The sequence below is a fragment of the Homarus americanus genome, unplaced genomic scaffold (genome assembly GCF_018991925.1).
Source record: "Homarus americanus isolate GMGI-L3 unplaced genomic scaffold, GMGI_Hamer_2.0 scaffold6317, whole genome shotgun sequence".
Classification (NCBI taxonomy): Eukaryota; Metazoa; Arthropoda; class Malacostraca; order Decapoda; family Nephropidae; genus Homarus; species Homarus americanus.
The window spans coordinates 17,054,325-17,075,705 of record NW_024730668.1 but is presented as its reverse complement, the minus strand read 5'-3'; the positions used below and the strand labels follow the sequence as shown (position 1 = coordinate 17,075,705).

The 21,381-nt window shown below is 37.3% G+C and overlaps 1 protein-coding gene across 1 annotated transcript in view; it reads left to right on the top strand.

Moving 5' to 3' along the window:
- Positions 1-17,273, top strand: part of LOC121867250 (signal peptide peptidase-like 3) — a gene marked incomplete in the record, with an annotated part of 131,674 nt that extends 114,401 nt beyond the window's left edge. Inside the window, 2 exon segments of the mRNA XM_042367110.1 lie at positions 2,277-2,421; positions 15,059-17,273. Of these exon segments, the coding sequence (XP_042223044.1) occupies positions 2,277-2,421; positions 15,059-15,127 (214 nt within the window).
- Positions 17,274-21,381: the final 4,108 nt, after the last annotated feature.

Genomic DNA, 21,381 nt, shown 5'->3' with positions numbered 1-21,381 from the left:
ATCACATTTTGCAGTTGACTTAAGTTTTTTGGGACAAAACCTTTGTTGTCATTTCACAGGGCGTAGATGCAACTTCTTTACAGGTGTTCTCCTGTTCCTCAGCTGCAGCTTACTTTTCGTCCATTGTTGGAGATCCTCTTTGTGTGACTAATAACTGTACAAATGTACTTCCTCAACGCCTGCATTATTTGCCAGAGTTACAAATTCCTGTTGCGCCTTGGAAATCGTGAACACAATCTGGCCAGATGGTCTTCCATACATTATTTGTAGTTGTATTTTTTCATCTCATCCCAGGAGTCAGCAGTGGTGTTTACAGCATTCATGATGTTAAATTTCCTCAAAAATCTTGGATTGTTTACTGATCCTCACTCAGTTGCAGCTATAAATTGTCTAAAAGTCCTGTGTCGATAGTGGGCCTTAAAGCTGGCAATCGCACCTTGATCCATAGGCTGTAGCAAGGAAGTTGTGTTTTTGGGCAGGTATTCAACCCTGATATTAGAAGAATGGTCATTAAGATTAACAAGGTGGCTGGGGAGCATTATCAAGAAGTAACAGGGCTTTGTTGGCAATATTTTGTTGGTTACTGTACCTTTTTACAGATGGACAGAAGCAATTAGTAAACTAATCTTGGAAGAGGCTGCCAGTCATCCATGGCTTCCTATTGGAGTGCCATATCACTAGTAACCTGGATTTGTTGTAGTCCTTGAAAGTGGCTACACAAGCATGGGCTTCAACTTGAAATCACTTGCTGCATTACCCCCTAACAGGAGCATTACATGATCTTTGGAAGCCTTGAACCCAGGAGCTGTTTTCTCCTCAGTTGAAATAAATGTTCTGGAAGGCATGCACTTCCAAAAGAGGCCTGTTTCATCAACATTATGCACTTGCTGTGGTGTGTATACATCAGCCTCAATTATTACTTAAATTCAGCAGGATAATTTTTGGCAGCCTCAGTATCAGCACTGGCTGCTTCACCTACCATCTTGATGTTGTGTAAGTTTATACATTTCTTAAAGCACTCAAACCATCTTTGCTGGCATTGAAGTGTTTTTCGTCAGAACTAGCACCTTCTTCCTGGCTTAAAGAAAATCTGCATAAGACTCTTAGCCTTCTCCTAAATAACCAATATGTTAATGAGCACATTTTGCTTGGTCTGGACCTCTATTCATGCACTGAGTAAGCTTTCCATTTTTAACATTACATCTCTACGATGAAAATATAGTGTATGGGCTGACAATGGAGTAGCAACTTGAGCACTAGCCTTTATTTTGTCTTTAATATTATCATGGATTGTTCCAACAGTGGAGGGCAAGGCCCAAAGTTTTGGCAATGTAACTCAACTTCTCCCCCTACTCAAACCTCCTTAACACCACTGCTAGCACTTACACTTGATGGCCTCTTTCGACTCATCTTGAATAAGAGTGACGGAAAGCTGGACATTTCTAGAGATTCAAACAGACCGAGAATGTTGTTGTTGTTGTTGTGAGACCACTGGTGCCTTTTTCCTATCACAGATGCACCCACACACAAAAAAAAAAAATTAAAATATTTTAACAGCGAATTTCCATAACCTGGAATTCACTTATTGCGGGGGACGCCTTTACTCTGTACAAATAGTGAGCAAATAAACATTTTGTCATTTCATAATAATTGTACAGTTGTGTTTATGTTAAATCATAAAATATAGATTATTTTATATAAGAGTTAAAACTTAACATGGGAAATACTTTACCCATATGTGTACATGATGTTGCTACAATTTCAAAGGTAATTACTTATGTTGGATAAAGTTGCTTAAGGTCAAATGAGGGAATTTTGTGACATCATCATTATTTTATGGCTGTGATTACAGCTAGCACAGCTGTTGGGTAAAACCAGATGGGATGCCCCCCATCCCCACCCCTCACACCATTGCAAACTTTGAAAATTAAGTAAGAGTGAAGGTGATAATGGCTCCCACAAGCACAATGTACAGTATATCTGTAGTGGACAGAGTGCCTCATTATCTCTGATGATGAGATTATTTACCAACACGGAATATTCCAGAAAATATTCATGAAGTCATCCACATTATGAGTTTTATGGAGATATTTATGAGGAACTGGATGACTTTCTGATGAATTTAGGAAAGTTAAGTGACATTCTCTGATTATTTACTTTACCTTACAGAATGAGCCGTAGTACAAGTATACAGAAAAATTATATCTAATACACTAGGACTATTCATAATCAAGATGCATATAAAGGTCTCACAGTGGCACCTTTTCCCCCCACAGTTACTTCCATTGTTCCTTGATCGGGTACTTCCTTGGGTTATTGACGGCAACCGTGTCGTCTGAGGTCTTCAAGGCAGCCCAACCAGCACTCCTCTATCTGGTGCCCTTCACGTTGCTGCCCCTCCTCACTATGGCATACCTAAAGGTAACATTATCTTATTGTGGTGTTGTGATATTTAGTATGGTGTTGTGTTGTGATATTTAGTAAGGTGTTGTGATATTTAGTATGGTGTTTTGTTGTGATATTTAGTAAGGTGTTGTGATGTGTTGTGATATTTAGTATGTTGCTGTGATGTGTTGGGATATTTAGTATGGCGTTGTGTTGTGATATTTAGTATGGCGTTGTGTTGTGATATTTAGTATGCTGTTGTGTTGTGATATTTAATGTGGTGGTTTGATGTGTTGTGTGGTGTTTTGGAATGTGTTGTGTTATGGTTTGTTGTGTTGTGTTATGGTTTGTTGTGTTGTGTTATGGTATGTTGTGTTGTGGTATGTTGTGTTAAGGCATGTTGTGTTATGGTATGTTGTGCTTTGTTGTGTTATGGTATGTTGTGTTGTGTTATGGTATGTTGTATTGTGTTGTGTTATGGTATGTTGTGTTTTGTTGTGTTATGGTATGTTGTGTTTTGTTGTGTTATGGTATGCTGTGTTGTGTTATGGTATGTTGTATTGTGTTGTGTTATGGTATGTTGTATTGTGTTGTGTTATGGTATGTTGTGTTTTGTTGTGTTATGGTATGCTGTGTTGTGTTATGGTATGTTGTGTTGTGTTGTGTTATGGTATGTTGTGTTGTGTTGTGTTATGGTATGTTGTGTTATGGTATGTTGTGTTATGGTATGTTGTGTTGTGTTATGGTATTGTGTTGTGTTATGGTATGTTGTGTTGTGTTGTGTTATGGTATGTTGTGTTGTGTTATGGCATGTTGTGTTGTGTTATGTTGTGTTATGGTATGTTGTATTGTGTTGTGTTATGGTATGTTGTGTTGTGTTATGTTATGGTATGTTGTGTTATGGTATGTTGTGTTGTGGTATGTTGTGTTTTGTTGTGTTATGGTATGTTGTGTTTTGTTGTGTTATGGTATGTTGTGTTTTGTTGTGTTATGGTATGTTGTGTTCTATTGTTTTGTGTTATGGCATGTTGTGTTATGGTATGTGTTATGTTGTGTTGATTTGGTTTAATTTTAATTTTACAGTTTTGTTTTGTTTTATTTCACTTGAATTTCATTTCATTTGAATTTATTTAGTTAAAATTCATACAGCACCTGTACAAGCACACATGTAAAGTATAAACATTTGTTGGGGATAACACATACAATACTTTATTCATTATGTATATTTCCAGTGTGGTCCTTTTTGAAGACATTAATAGGTACATTAAAGGAATAGTTAATTCTACTTACATTTATACTTGATTTAGCCAAACACAAGACAACCTTCCCCAACAGTCTGTGGGGTAAGTTATTTTGGGTTCACACTCAGGATGGGATGGAGAAAGGAAACTCACAATGTGCTCTCTGTATACATATTGTATTGGATGTACAGTGCAGCTTGGTGCTGGGAAGGCAGCATGGTTACAAGCGTGATGTAGAGAGAGCTGGTTGGTGAGGATGCTCAGAGGAGGACCGGCTTGTGGGTCGCCATGCTCGCCGGCGGGAGCGAGGGCCGCCAGGCAGAAGCGGAGGAGGTGGTGTTGCTTGCTGGTTGGTGTAGGTAGAAAGAGAGAGGTAGGTCACCACGAGGTCAGGTCTTATATAGCGGAGGTAGGTGTGGCTTGATAGTTGACCTCCGTCATGTAAGGCGGCGCTGGTTGACCCAGACCACGAGGCATACACTGGGGAATTCGCGGGGTCGGCTACTCAGCGACAAGCGTTTGTAGGGCAGGAATCCACTACAATACTCCCTCCTTCCCTCCAAGCGGTGTAGGAAACTTGTTGTCTGCAGGGGTGCATGGCACATGTGAGGCAGAACGGGTGGTGCATGCCACATGTGAGCCAAAACGGCGAGGGCGTGGATGAGCCGGCCGCTAGTGGAGGCAACTGTCTAGACACACAAGATCTGTGGGAGAAGAGAGGGAGAAAGAGGGTTGTGGAGGCGATGAATGTTGTGCTTCACTCGTGACAGGTACAGAGTCCTCAGATGCGCCTGCTGGGGTGTGTGGGCCTGGGTCAGGAGCAGGGGCTGCGTCAGCAGGAGCGGATGAGGGCTCGTGACAGCAGCTGGGTCCACGACAGCAGCAGGGTGCAGGACAGTAGCAGGGGATACCTGAGGGAGAAAAGAGGGGTGTGTGGGTCCGCGTCAGGAGGAGCGGCAGGGGGTACTGCTGGGCCGGGGCGGCGTCTGAGGCAGGATGGGTGTGTTGGGGTCGGTAGGACGTGGTGCTTGGGGCAGGAAGAGGAGCGGCTGTTTGCTTAGAGTCGCAGAGCTGCTTTAGGGTGTCTAACCTGCGATGTAGAGACAGTAGCTGTAGAGCCGATGAGAGCTGTCTCTGCGTGGGTAAGCCAGTCTTCCATGTTACTTGAAGACTGGGAGCGTGATCTGTTTCTCCTCCATCCTGTGTGAGTGCGTATCTCCAGGGGTCACCATTTGTGGGGTAGTTATTTTGGGTTCACACTCAGGATGGGATGGAGAAAGGAAACTCACAATGTGCTCTCTGTATACATATTGTATTGGATGTACAGTGCAGCTTGGTGCTGGGAGGTGGCAGAGTGGTTACAAGCGTGATGTAGAGAGAGCTGGTTGGTGAGGATGCTCAGAGGAGGACCGGCTTGTGGGTCGCCATGCTCGCTGGCGGGAGCGAGGGCCGCCAGGCAGAAGCGGAGGAGGTGGTGTTGCTTGCTGGTTGGTGTAGGTAGAAAGAGAGAGGTAGGTCACCACGAGGTCAGGTCTTATATAGCGGAGGTAGGTGTGGCTTGATAGTTGACCTCCGTCATGTAAGGCGGCGCTGGTTGACCCAGACCACGAGGCATACACTGGGGAATTCGCGGGGTCGGCTACTCAGCGACGAGCGTTTGTAGGGCAGGAATCCACTACAAGTCCACCATCATGTTTGTAGACCGTAGTTACTCTGATGCAGATTCAAACTTAGCTATAATACATCATTTGCTCTCTCTCTCTCTCTCATATATATATATATATATATATATATATATATATATATATATATATATATATATATATATATATATATATATATATATATATATATATATATATATATATATATATATATATATATATATATATATATATATATATACACACATACACGTGGTGTCCTGCCCAGACGCTTATTTTAGATTTGCCTCAATTCTGCCTGACTGCCTGTTTTAGCTCATAAACTCTATACAAATTGAACAAGAATAGAGACACTTACATTGCTGGAATTCTTATAATTTGATGATCATTTTGAATATAAACATCATATTTTTGCATTAGATATACAAATTTTAGATAAAATTTTTTCTCAAATTAACTATGTTATCTTTTGTGCAAAATATATGACATTTATATTCAAAATATTCCTGGTCTTACAAGGAATCCAGCAATGTCAATTATATTATCCTAACTTTAGTTTGAGGTATTATTTATTAAAATTTAGTGGTTATCCCACACATCTCCTTGGGACGGTTGGTGGGGGTGGGGGGGAGGGAGGGACCGACCGACCATCTGTTACCCAGTGAAGAATTATTTTTTTTTTAACTGAAGATATTTGTTTTAGCTCATAAAATTCATACAAATTATCCGGTCTGAATATAATTTACATTGCTGGAATTCTTATAATTTGATGATCATTTTGAATATAAACATCATATTTTTGCATTTGACATACAAATTTTAGATAAAAATTTTTCTCAAATTAACTATGTTATCTTATGTGCAAAATATATGACATTTATATTCAAAATATTCCTGGTCTTACAAGGAATCCAGCAATGTCAATTATATTATCCTAACTTTAATCTGAGGTATTATTTAATACTAAATGTTAAAAACCCTGGAAGGGAGGATTGGTGGGGGGTGGGTTGGAGGGTTGGGACTGACCGCGCGGTTGGAAGAGGGGGGGAGGCAAGGTGGGGTACTTTGATTGACAGATAGTGTTGTGAAGATTATTTTTTTTTTTATTAACTGAAGATATTTGTTTTAGCTCATAAAATTCATACAAATTACCCTGTCAGAATATAATTTACATTGCTGGAATTCTTATAATTTGGTGATCATTTTGAATATAAACATCATATATTTTGCATTAAACATACAAATTTTAGATAAAAAATTTTCTCTAGGTAACTATGTTATTTTTTGTGCAAAATATATGACATTTATATTCAAAATATTCCTGGTCTTACAAGGAATCCAGCAATGTCAATTGTATTATCCTAACTCTAGTTTGAGGTATTATTTATTAAAATTTAGTGGTTTTCCCCCCAAAATTTCTCTGAGAGGGAAGAGCCGGCAGTGTAGTGTGAGAGGGGGAGGGAGTTGAGTCCATTTATTTGAATGGACATTAACTCTGCGACTGTATTTCTCTTAAGTATTAATTGTGTGCATGTACCATCATAAAATTAAGATGTTATTTTTACTAAGGTATAGGTAATGTGCCTTCCAAAAAGTGGAGTTTGGTCAGGAAGGCGGTTTCTATTGGAATTAATTAATCCCACGCGTTAAATGTACAACTATTTGTTCACTTAGCCTTAATATGTATATGCCTGCCTTAACTTGCTCCTTAACATATATATACATATATATATATATATATATATATATATATATATATATATATATATATATATATATATATATAGCCAGCAGCCAGCCAGCCAGCAGCCAGCAGCAGCCAGCAGCAGCTAGCCAGCCAGCCTTAACATGCCTGCTGCTGCCTAACTATATAACATATATATACTTATATATATATATATATATATACTCTATATATATATATATATATATATATATATATATATATATATATATATATATATATATATATATATATATATATATATATATTATATATATATATATACCAGCCAGCCGTAGCCAGCAGCAGCCGCTTCCAGCCGCTTAGCAGCAACCCATAGCAGCAGCAGCAGCAGCCTGCTGCTTATGCTTAACGCGCCTTGCCGCCCGCCCTTGCTGCCGCTGCTGCTGCTGCTATAACGCCCTTATATAACCCTTATATATATATATATATATATATATACACACACACCTGACCCGACTACGGCGGGGGTTAGGACTAAATCCCGGAGTAAGTAAGTCCGACATAGATAAAAATTTAATAAAAAATCTACAATGAATTACAGTACAGTAAAAGTAATAAATAATGATGAATGGATACAGTACAGTGAAAGTAATAAATAATAAGGAATGGATACAGTGTGACTGAGCACTTAACCTTTAATGTAGTCAGCTGAATGCACATGGGGCCCCCATAATTTTCTAATTATACATGGAGACTACATTTACTGGAAACTTTTCGGTATAGAAAATTTTTTTTTTTTTTTTTTTTTTTTTTCTTTCTTTTTTATCTATATCTGAGGCGGTCGTAAGTCCCGACGGTCGTAAGTCCACGTAGTCGTAAGTCGGGGTCTAGGTGTATATATAATGAACAGCGCCTTGCACAAAGAAGCTGCCTTGCTAATGAGTGTTAAACAACAGTCGGAGCTTGGCGGGCCTTTTGTTTTCACGCTGATGAACAGGAACAGGAGAAAAACTTTCTCAGTTTTCTTACAGCATTTTTGCTTTCCTATTGAACATGAGAGAAACTAGATGTGTTAAAGCAATATGAAAAAGGTGAGAAGTCTGTGGGTATTATATGGAGCAAGCAATGAACGTATTTTCTGAAGTGGATCCATTAACAGAACAAAGCATTAAAATTTAAATAAACACAAATGACCTCTACATAAAGATGTATAATGAGAAAAGAAAGCAGCTGTGCAAGGTTCTTTCGACAGCTTTATTATTCGAAAGCCTAAACCATCAACTTCAGCTACACCATCAAATTCAGTATCATAAGCAGTTTCAACAACAACTTCAGGTTCAGTAACAGTTTCAGCAACAGCTTTATGGAAAGCTACAGCTTCAGCCAGAGTTGAACCTACAGCTTCAGCCAGAGTTGAACCTGTTGCCTTCGTCATCTGAGTAAAAACTCGCACAATATTCATTGGCTGTCCTTTTGTTTTTGACTTTACCACCATTGGTGAGTAGAATTTCTGTCTTACATTCGTAAATATTATTTAAAACCTATATGAACAATAAATAAGTGTTGCTTTCATATTCATATATAGGGAAATGACGATATGTTTTCACATATGTATATGCACTTACTGTTCATACGTTGGCGTTCCCAGTTGTCGCGCTATATTTCTTTACCATTAGTGGTTAGCTACTTCTAATGTTCCATTTATTAACATTAAATAACATTACAGTCGGCCCTTAACATACGCGGGGGTTACATAACAGAGATACCCGTGGATGTTAAAAATCCGCGTATTTTTGCTGCCCCCAACGGAAACGACCAGCTGTGGGTGTCGGTACAGTTGCCAGGGCAGATCTCTTGCGTCATCATAGCAAGCTCAAAGTAGCCAAATCCATGGTATGGTAGCACAGGACGATGTAAAACATAAAGTATTCATTTATTAAAGTTTATTTATAGATACTGTACATAAATTTTTGTTCATTACATTTGAAACATCAATCATTGTTAATTAAATTTGAAACAAAAGAAAACTACGATACCGTATTTTCATTAAAATATTACATCACAAGTATATTTTACCTTAACTGTGACTGAATGAATATACGTATTCTCAGAAATAAATATGGAAATATTATATTTTTGCTGGAATGACGTACATATTACAGTGGAAAGTGGGATAAAATCATGACGAAAACAATGACTTTCGCTTTCTTTTGTTATTCAAAAGATTTTACCGTAATGGCTTTTTGAATGGTTTTCAGTTAAAAAACTGTTGTACTCGTACTGTATTACAATAATATTCTATCCTATCATTAGCCTTATAATCCCACAACTGAAAACCATTCGAAAAGCCATTACGGTAACATCTTTTGAACGAAAGAAAGAGAAAGTCATTGCTTTCGTCACAATTTTATCCCACTTTCCACTTTAATACGTACATCATTTCAGCAAAAATATTACATTTCCATGTTCTCAGAAATAAATGGTAGTTTTGTTGAAACGTAATGTACAGTATTTAATATTAAAATGCAAAAATAGCTATAAAAACAATTAATACACCCGTAATGTACTGGCTGGCATCTCCACTCGTCCCTGCTTCCGCGTCCAAGGTCACCACTCCTCCCAACTCGCTTCCTCCGCTCCCTCCTCTGCCTCCTCCACCTCCTCCACCTCCTCACCGTCACTACTGCTGACAACAAACACAAATGTTTTGTGAATAACTGCACCTCCACTTCCTATGTACAGTACTGAACTGTACTGTGCTGTGCATTTTTACAAACAATAAACATGGCAAGAAAAGCTATTAAAAAAAAAGAGATAAAAATTTCACTTTACTGTACCGTACCTATCCTCGGCGACAGGACAGGGGTCATCGGGCTCATCGTCACTCAATTCCATACCGGTTGGCGAAGTGGGGGCGACGGTGGATTCAGCTGCTTCCTCACTGCCGACAGTGATTGATGGTGTTAAATCTCTCCTTCGGTGATCAAAGAACATGGTGATGGGGAGTTGTCGTCTCTTTCTTTTCATTTCTTCCATGATGTTTTTGTATGGAGCAAAAACGTCATCCATCCCTCGCATGAATTTTAGGGCACGTACCATGGAGGGGTCCATACTATAGGCCAGGTTTTTCAGTGCCTCAATATTCCTGGTCATCTCCCCCAACTTCTCCAATGTTATTTCTTGGTGCTCTTCCTCTTCCTCATCCTCTTTCCCTTTCGCTTCCTCTTCCTCTTCCTTGCCTGAGTCTACTAACTCCTGTAGATCCTCCTCGGTCAGCTCAGTGTCGTGCTCTTCAATTAGCTCCCTAATTTCGTCCTCTGCCATGTCCTGGAAACCTTCAGCAGCCACTTTCCCTGACAGTGCCAGGGTCTTTCTGAATATTTTCATTAAAATCCATCAAAATCATTTTCCTTGTCATCGTCTTAAGCACCAAACAGCTCCTCCCAGTCTTCTCCTTGAGCAGGGCTAGAGGGTACGTGTTTTTCGAATCGTTTTCAATTAAAAAAATGTTAAGCACATCTATATTTTACCTAAACTGTGCCTGAATGAATATATTCTCAGAAATAAATAGTAGTTTTGCTGAAACGTGATGTATTTCAATGTAAAATAGGATAAAATACATGACGAAAACAAAAGACTTTACCTAACCTTCCGATGTTCAAGAGAAGTTACTCGTTTTTTTAATAGTTTTCGGTTAAAATACAGTTTTATTACAATGATATTCTATTCATACTAAGCTTGATATACTACATTCACGGAAATGTAATATTTTTGCTGAAATGACGTACGTATTACAGTGGAAAGTGGGATAAAATCGTGACGAAAACAATGACGTTCGCTTTCTTTCATTCAAAAGATGTTACCGTAATCGCTTTTCGAATGGTTTTCAGTTAAAAAAACTGTTGCATCACAAGTGAATTAGGATAGAATATTATTGTAATACAACAGTTTTTTAACTGAAAACCATTCGAAAAGCGATTACGGTAACATCTTTTGAACGAAAGAAAGCGAAAGTCATTGCTTTCGTCACTTTCCACTGTAATATGTACGTCATTTCAGCAAAATATTACATTTCCATATTCTCAGAAATAAATACAGTAGTAGTTTTGCTGAAACGTAATGCATTTCACTGCAAATTAGGATAAACTACATGAAAACAAAAGACTTTACCTAACCTTCCGATGTTCAAGATACGTTACTCGTTTTTTTAGTAGTTTTCGGTTAAAATACTGTTATATTTGTGATATTCTATTCATACTGTGCTTGATATAATACATTCACGGAAATGTAATATTTTTGCAACTACAATGCTGATGTCAACACAAGCATGGTTACAGCGAGACTGACTGAGTGAGGGAGAGCTATGCGTGTGTGTGTGAGGTTGCGTGTGTGTGTGAGGTTGCGGGAGCGGGCGGTGTCCCGTGTTCAGTGCCGCGTGTGAGTTGAATGGCGCGTGATTTGAATGTACTTCAATTACTTCAATGTACAGAATATTCCTCCGGCGGGGCAATCCGCGTATTTGCAAATCCGTGTATGCTAAACCTGTGTATGTTAAGGGCCGACTTTACTTAAAACATACATACAGGTATTATTTTTTTTTAAATTAAGTTCACTACAGCTACAACCAGGGTCTTTTCTTCAGTTTCTTATGTAGAACAATCGTCACTCACGAAAACAATGCTGTCTTGTCTCCTCGTGTGTGTTTTAATATTATACATATTATTAATGAATTGAATTGTTCATTTCACATACAGTCAACCCTCGCTTTACGCGGTCCCACTTTACGCGTTTCCACGTTTACGCGGTACCCTGCTGAAACCGGAATGCTCACTTTCCGCGGTGTGTGTACCCTTTTACGCGGAGAGCGGCGCGAGCAGGGTCCGCACAAGGTCGCCCAGTCATCAAAACATTACCGAGTTCTTCACCCGCCACCCACCACAGCCGGCCCAAGTCAGTAATAGTGATAATTATAGTGAGGATATGGACCTTGAGGGGTTTGACAAAGAGGCCCTGCAAGCCTCTGTGGTGGATAGTGATACAATTGATACAAGTGAGGGCCAATAATCTGCCCTCTGCCTCGGAACCAACCCCCCATCCCCGTGTGCCCAGCCATCTTTTCTACTAATGTAAGTGTTAAAAAACCTAATATTATTGATATTTCTCTTAATTTTTAATTGTGTGTGCATACCATCATAAAATTAAGAAGTTATTTTTACTACAACGTAGGTATTGTGTCTGAAAAAGTGGAGTTTGGGGGTCGGCCCAGTCTCTATTTCAATTAATCCCATATGTTATGTTGTTCACTTTATGCGTTTCTCACTTTACACGGGCCGCCGTGGGTTGAATTAACCGCGTAAAGTGAGGGTTCACTGTATATAAACATTAATTTAATCAAATGCATATTCAGTAATAAACAATAATGAATCTTTTGTACATATTCTTAAGATAAATTACTATGTTTACTTGAGTTCGCACATATACATTGGCGTTCCACTATCAATCTCACTTTTTCTTTAATATCTGTGGTTACTTCTACTGTATATTAAATAACATTAATTAAGACAAATCTTTTTTACATTAATTTTACTACAACAACAACCAGGGTCTTATTTTCTTCAGTTTCAGGTGGATAACTGACATTATGGGGTCTGTCTGTCTGTCTGTCTGTCTGTCTGTATAAGTCCGAATGGTCGTAAGTCCGACAGATAAAAAAAAAAAAAAAAAATTAAATAAAAAATCTACAATGAAATACAGTACAGTAAAAGTAATAAATAATGAGGAATGTATACAGTACAGTGAAAGTAATAAATAATGAGGAATGGATACAATGTGACTGAGCACTTACCTTTAATGTAGTCAGCTGAATGCACATGGGGCCCCCATAATTTTCTAATTATACATGGAGACTACATTAACTGGAAACGTTTCGGTATTGAAAATGCGTGTGTCATTTGGAAAAAAAAAAATTGAAAAAAAAAATGGTCACAACTGCGGCGGTCGTAAGTCGGGGTCTAGCTGTGTGTATATATATATATATATATATATATATATATATATATATATATATATATATATATATATATATATATATATATATATATATATATATATATATATAGTATATATATATATATATATATATATATATATATATATATATATATATATATATATATATATATATATATATATATATATATATATATATATATATATATATATATATATATATATATATATATATATATATATATATATATATATATATATATATAACAAGCATCCAGTGAGGGTCTTGTTGTGTTGTGTGACTGCATGGAGGTGAATTAAAAGATCAGCTGTTGAGGAGCTTATTGCTTTTCAACACTGGTGCATGTTACCACTCCTCTCCATTCCTTATATCTAATTACCCACATCTTTCTGTTTGTTCTGTTTTCTCTCTCCATATTTTAAAATGTTATGTAATGTAATGTTGAAGGGATACAACTTTGCTCATGTATACTTACACTTACCACAATCTCCCTAAAAATACTTTAGCTTTTGTGTTTATTCAAGACATCTTCAGGTCATGAGACCCACTAATCCCCCTCCCAAGAAAGGGTGACCTGACATTCCATCAGGTCAGTTATATGAGACCATTAATCCCTCACCCTACCTCCACCTGACATTGAGTCAGGCTAGGTCAGGTCAGGTCCCCCCCAAAAATATTTTAACTTCCATCTTTATTCAAGACATTTTCAGAAAATTCTCTGGATTTTCAACCTATCTAAAAAAAATTCCTAAAGCCGGAAATTTTTGGAAAATTCCGGCTTTGGGAATGATTTTCCGAGCAAATTTCAATTCCGGGTATCGGATATTTCCGGGTTTGAGGGATTCCGGCAAACGAAGATATTACTGTACAGTGAGTTCTGCTATAACGCGTGTTTTGATAACGCGAATTTGCTCTAACGCGATTTATGAATTCGGAACAATATTTGTATAACGCGATCGCTTGTTTGCTATAACGCGATTTTTGCTTACTATTTCTCCAATTTTGTGGTATTAACTGTGAATATGGTAAAGAAGAATATCTCCAAAAAGCATTCTGATGATAGAATTCCCGGTGATTATCGTAAAAGAAAGGATATAACACTTGAAGAGAAGCTTGATGTTATCAACCTCAAAATCACCCTTCTCCCCCATCAAGTTACATTCATATTTTTTCAAGGTAAAGTGTTAAATTTACTGTATGATTTCATTATTAGATATGAATGTAACATTTATTTAGACTGTGCTATCCTTTGTGTTAGGCTAACTACTAAATTTTTTCGATTTCGAGTAATCTGCACCTAACCCTATTTTCTCCATAAGCCCTGTTATTTCTATTACGCGATTTTCTATAACACGATATTTTACAAGAACACAATTATCGCGTTATAGCAGAACTACCTGTACAGGCATCCCCCAGTTTACGGAAGGTATGTGTCTTTGAAAATTGGTCCATAACGTGAAATTCTGTAATGCGAAACCAATTTTTCCAAAGACTTCCATTATATAATTGGAGATGCATTCCCAAGGAAATATTTTTGGCAAAAAGACATAATACAAGCACATTTATGAATGAAAATATTTATTTTTTTAACACATTCATTGATTATTTTATTATATACAGCATTATGATAATAAATATACAAAACACTTGAATATAACTTAACACAAACAATTTTGAGTGCTGCGTTAGGTGAGGTGATGAGGGAGGGTGGTGCAATCGGAGTTACTGGGAGGGAGACGGAGGGGCACTACTGGCTCCTGCCTGTACAGTATTGTACCAACCACCAAGAAATCCACGCGAAGTAAATTTTAAAGTTTCTGTGAATTTTTTTCTAATAGTCCTGTAGTATTGAAAAAAAAATTAACTTAAAAATTTACCCAATTTCCGTAAGGGTGAATTTTTTGTCCGTATCCCGAATTTATTGGTAATAATTTACAATGTCCGTGAGAGCGAATTTCCGTAACCTGGGAGATGCCTGTATGTATATATATAATATAGATTTGATGTATAGAATACTTTATACAGCCTCACAATGATTGTATTCTTCCAGGGTGACCTTCGGAGAATGTGGAGTGAACCATTCATCATTCAGACACAGAGCAAGAACTTGGAAGTGTGACTCAGGGTGATGCTTAGAGTGTAGCCATAAGTGTGGTTAGTGTGTATTCTTAGTACAGTACTGAGATGTGCGAGTCTTAGCAGCAATCCAAGCTTCTGGAGTCTTGGCTGTGCAGTTTGCATTCTAGTGATGAGTGACAAGAAGAGTATTATATGTTAAAATGGGTTATTCCATTGCTTTTGTGAAGAAACAATTCCAGACATCCACTGTATATATATATAGATAGTAGTTTAGTGTTGAAATAATAGGAAAGAAGAAAAAAATTAATGAATGATTGATGAAAAATAAAAGAGTACTTCCATGCCTTTAAAACACAGTGGTGTTGTGTTTTTATGTGTACAATACTTAAAAAATGTTTTGAGTGGCATCATGCAGCTACGTGAGAACCTGTTCACGTCTTAGCAGGTTTTATATTATGTAAGTCATATATTTCTATTCCTTATTCCCCTCTAATTGTAGAAAATATATTTTTTTTCTTTTACTCATTGTTCTGAGGGGCCGTAGACAAGCTGGCTCTCCTCTGCTGACACAGTGAGGACTTGGTAACAAGCTTTCTGTAGGTCGTAGTTGCTTGCCTTAAGTGTAAGCGCACAATCACAAAGTCCTATGAGACTTAGTTCCCATCTGCCGTCTAGTGGTCAAAACTTGTGTGCTGGTGCTGTATGTCATCCAGTGGTGAGAAATACTTCACTGATGACACATGCCATCAAGAGTCAGAAGTATTACACTGATGCCATATTCCATCCAGTGGTGAGAAGTACCATACTACGTTAATACCGTATGTCATCTAGTGGTCAGAAATGTAATTCTGGTGCCATCTGTTGTTTAGTAATCAGAACTTGACACCGTGTCTTGTATCTTGTCCAATGGTCAGAGGTGCAGTGCTGTTATCATCTATAGTAGTCATATTCATAACTACAATATTGGAACTTTCATGTTATTGTCATTAGATCAAAGTTGGTGGCCCTATAATAATGACCTCAGTGTTAGTTTTATTTTTCACTTAATGGCTGTAACTGCAGGGTCATGTAATAGTTACATTGGTGCCATGAGTGGTGGTCAGCGGCAACACTAGAGCAGCGTGAGGACTGTAGTTTGTAGTGTGTAGTGTCTCCAGATAGTGTACATAGATAGCCCTTGTACAGAAGAACAACAGAGATGATTGAACTATCACGTCATTGTGCGATACTTCCGGCAGCTGAGTTATCAATCTTGTTTTCCACGCACACTCACTCAGGCTGAGTGGTGGTATGTGAGATTGTGTTCCTATGTTACTGTGGAATCTACAAAAAACAAAAAAAATTAAAAACTTTATACCGGTATACTTAATGGGAGCAAATGATGCAAGTGAAGGGATAGTGTGTGTGTGTGTGTCTATATGTGTGTTAATTCATGATACCTGCAGCATGACGGCAAAAGCATACTGAAGTGAAAAAAAAGAATCCTGATTTTTTTTCAGTTGTGTTCCAAAGTTCAGTGTTCAAATAACACCAGTGGTAAATGTTCTGTGGATAATCAATAGAACACAATTTATCATCATAACTACCACTTATCACCTTACTAAGTCATCAAGGTAGGAATTGTGAGTTTAAGCAAGTGATTTCTGTCTCTTGTTTAAACTAAAAATTTCCAGTTTTGGAAGTCTTAAATTACGACACAAATCATCAGAAGTGTAACTGGATTTTTTTTTTTAGAGCAGTTTGTTATATTTTAAATATTTCAGGTCATTATATAGTTGTGCTGTGGCATTATCTTTGGTAATGCTCAATTTGTTACTACATTTAAGTAAACTTTATCGAGAGTTGATAAGTTATATATACTGTACTATGTATTACAGTATATTAAAGAGAACAGATTAGAAGAGGGAATAAAATTATTACTCAGAACAACAAGGTTCATATTCTGCCAACAAAATTCCATTTATTAATTATATTTGACCCTGGGGACTGGATAGACACATTTGGTGCTTAAAATAGCTACTTGAAATTATATGGATAAAAGGTTGGTGTTTACCTCAAAGGCTGTTACTGTTGTGCAAACTAAAGTGGAAATATATTGAGAGTATGTGAACACCTTTTAGGCAATTAATTATCTGATGTTATGACATACCATTTAAAATTATTTATTATAATGGTTCTTTTGAATAGAAATGATTTTTATTTATTTTTTTACCCCATGTTCTGGCAAACCAATTGATTGGATGGGAGGACACAGCGAGTAGTCTGCTTCTGTGTAGATACAACTGTAGTTTTCTATAGATACAACTGTAGTCTGTCTCTAGATACAACAGTAGTCTGTCTCCAGATATGGCTGTAGCCTTGTCTCTAGATACAACTGTAGTCTGTCTCTAGATGCAGCTATAGTCTGTCTCTAGATACAACTGTAATCTGTCTCTAGATGCAACTGTAGTCGTCTCTGGATGCAACTGTAGTCTCTCTAGATGCAGTTATAGTCTGTCTCTAGATACAACTGTAGTCTGTCTCTAGATACAACTGTAGTCTGTCTCTAGATACAACTGTAGTCTCTCTAGATGCAGCTATAGTCTGTCTCTAGATACAACTGTAGTCTGCCTCTAGATGCAACTGTAGTCGTCTCTGGATGCAACTGTAGTCTCTCTAGATGCAGTTATAGTCTGTCTCTAGATACAACTGTAGTCTGTCTCTAGATACAACTGTAGTCTCTCTAGATGCAGCTATAGTCTGTCTCTAGATACAACTGTAATCTGTCTCTAGATGCAACTGTAGTCTCTCTAGATGCAGTTATAGTCTGTCTCTAGATACAACTGTAGTCTGTCTCTAGATACAACTGTAGTCTGTCTCTAGATACAACTGTAGTCTGTCTCTAGATGCAACTGTAGTCTCTCTAGATGCAGCTATAGTCTGTCTCTAGATACAACTGTAGTCTGTCTCTAGATACAACTGTAGTCTGTCTCTAGATACAACTGTAGTCTCTCTAGATGCAGCTATAGTCTGTCTCTAGATACAACTGTACTCCACTTTAGCACATTATACAGAATCTATATATAGCCAGGATGGAACATTAGCCCATGCAGTTCTTTGGTTCTCAGTTTTGTGAAGCAAATAAAACAAATACTGAGCAGTCGCAAGACATTGACAGCCTCATGAAGATGTACAAAAGGGTAAGATTTATAAAGTGTGGAAGAGTATTGATGGAGTAGCCTGCTGTTGTTGTTGAAAACATGTACTTTACTTGTGTTTGTTTATTGTATGATTTTATTCATGAACAGTGGTTTAGAAATACTCTTATTTAGAGGTTTTTGGATGATTCCTCTCCAGTTGTGAGTTGCTGAATTATGGCACAACAACAACAACAACAACATCGCTCTATGATTTACTGATATGATAAACAGTGTGTTTTTTTTTGTATTATGAATACTCATAATAGTACATGTATTTAGTACTGTACTTGTTTTGACTCAATTTGAAAAAGATGGCTTCTTCTGTAATATTTCTCCTATTTTCCCTACAAATTGTTAGTACAGTACTAAATTTTGAAAGAGTGAATTGTCACTATCAAAAGATCACAAATGCAGAATGCCAATCACTCATTACCATATTTTTCTATTGTATCCCAGAATAACAGGTTAGCTGATGATGCTGTTGAAAATACTGTAGTTAACCTCTCTTTTTCACCACAAACCAAAACTGCATCAGTTTGCAGTAAAGAAGAGATTAAGAGATGATTCACTCATGTTGATATTTATATGATAGCTCGCCTTGTTGAGGAAAGCCAAGGTGTCACTCAAATGAACAACAGGGAATAAGTACCGCTAATATGCTGTTAGTGGGACTGGCACTAACCCAGAGTATGTTTGCATTAATCCTCTGAATTTCTTTGCAGTGTCTTTTGGTAATATAATCTTTTAATCAAGAGCTAAGATTAGTTGACAAATATGATCAGTATTAATTATTCTGAATATGAAAAAAAACAAAGGAATTGTTCAATTAATATCCTGTATTTGTTTTAGTTTATTGTTTGGTGTGTAAATTGGTTTAACTCCTCCCAAGTGACATTCCTGGATAACTAATGCAGTAATCTTCCCGTTAGCCGGAATCCTTTATCCCCAGAACTCTCCAATAGCCTGAATGGAAATTGGGCCAGAAAATATTGTGGGGGTCTATGAACGAGTTTTGAAAGATGAACATCAGGCGCATTTTCCGGGAAATTTACAAGAAGGTTCTGAGAAAATCTCGCCAGACTTCTCCGTTCTGGGCATGGGAATAAGTTTTGGGGGAATTCTGAGAGATTGCATCACGTTACACCGCGTCCCCACATGCCACGTGTGTGGGCGGTTTAGCTACTTGGACTGCTTAGTTCTTATTCTGCTGCTATTGTAAAAGGTGTTCCCTCACTAGCTGCTGTATTTTTGTACAATGTGTTGTGCAATACTGTACCAGGACACAATCAGCCAAGAATGCAAAATTAAAGCATTGTTAGAATGTAAAAGGTGATTACAGTTACATGTACAGTAGTACCCCAATTTACGAGGTCAATTGAACCCACAGGGTACTGCGAAAGTGAAAACCGCGTAAAGTGAACAACAGAACATATGGGATTAATTCCAATAGAGACTGGCCCGACCCCCAAACTCCACTTTTTCTGACACAATGCCTATGCTGTAGTAAAAATAACATCTTAATTTTATGATGGTATGCACACACAATTAATATTTCAGAGAAATACAGTCGCCAGGTTAATGTCCATTCAAATAGTGGACTCGACCCCACCCTCTTCCCAGCTCACTGGCTCCTACCTCTCTGAGAAATGTTTGGGTGAAAACACTTGATTTTAAGGCATAGTAATAAATAAAACCTCAGACTAAAGTTAGGATAATATAATTGACATTTCTGGATTCCTTGCAGGTCAGGGAATATTTTGAATGTAAACTTCATATATTTTGCACAAAAGATAAAATATTTTCTTTGTGTAAACCAAATTATTACATTAGATCTAAAATTTGTATGTGTAATGCAAAATCCATGATGTTTATATTCAAAATGATCATCATATTGTAAGAATTCCAGCAATGTAAATTATATTCTGGCCGGGTAATTTGTATGAACTTTATGAGCTAAAATATCTTCAGTAAATAAACAAAAAATATTCTTCAAGGACACTATCTGTCAATCAAAATACCCCACCTCCGCCCTAGCTGGGTCGGTCCTTCCCTACCAGAGAAATGTTTGGGAGAAAACAGTATATTTACATTTTTAGTAATAAATATTAACTCAGACTAAAGTTAGGATAATATAATTGACATTTCTGAATTCCTTGCAGGTCAGGGAATATTTTGAATGTAAACTTCATATATTTTGCACAAACGATAAAATATTTGCTTTGTGTAAACCACATTATTACATTAGATCTAAAATTTGTATGTCTAATACAAGATCCATGATGTTTATATTCAAAATGATCATCATATTGTAAGAATTCCAGCAATGTAAATTATATTCTGGCCGAGTAATTTGTATGAATTTTATGAGCTAAATAAAAAATTATACTTCACCCGCGTATATGAGTAGATGCACCGCGGAAAGTGAAAGTCTGTTCTGGCGAGGTACCGCGTAAATGAGAAATCGCGGAAAGTGAAACCGCTTAAAGCTGGGTAATACTGTACTATAATTGGGAAACACTGGAGCACCTTAGCTTTCAGCTTTATTCAAGACATCTTCAACCCATGAGACCCATTAATCCCCCACCCCACCGCCACTGCAGATGAGAGAAGAGTTTATAGACAATGGGTGACCTGACATTGCATCAGGTCAGGTCACTAACATGAGACCCTCTAATCCCCCACCCCATTTCCATCGCAATTGTTAAGACATAAAAAGTGATTACAATTATGTATTACATTCAGCAGAGTGTATGCCTATTTTAGGCTCAAGACTACAGCATCTACTGGTGAATACAGTATACATACTGTATAGTAGTAGTATACATCATTTTGTTTATTTACATTATATTATATGCATACAGAGGTGTTTACGTAAATAAATACGGCTCCGTGCGATATGCATAGTTTAGACTAAGGAAAACTTTCCTCAGTACTGAGTGGAAAATTCCACTGTCTTGGCTGTGACACGCAACTCCATTCATGCCTTACAGGCCTGTATCATATAGGTGTTTTTGTTTTTTTAGAATATATTTATTTAACCAAATTTTTTGATAAACTCAGGATTATAAAAAAAAAAGGTATTTCTAACTTAATTAGAATGACTTTACTGACCCTG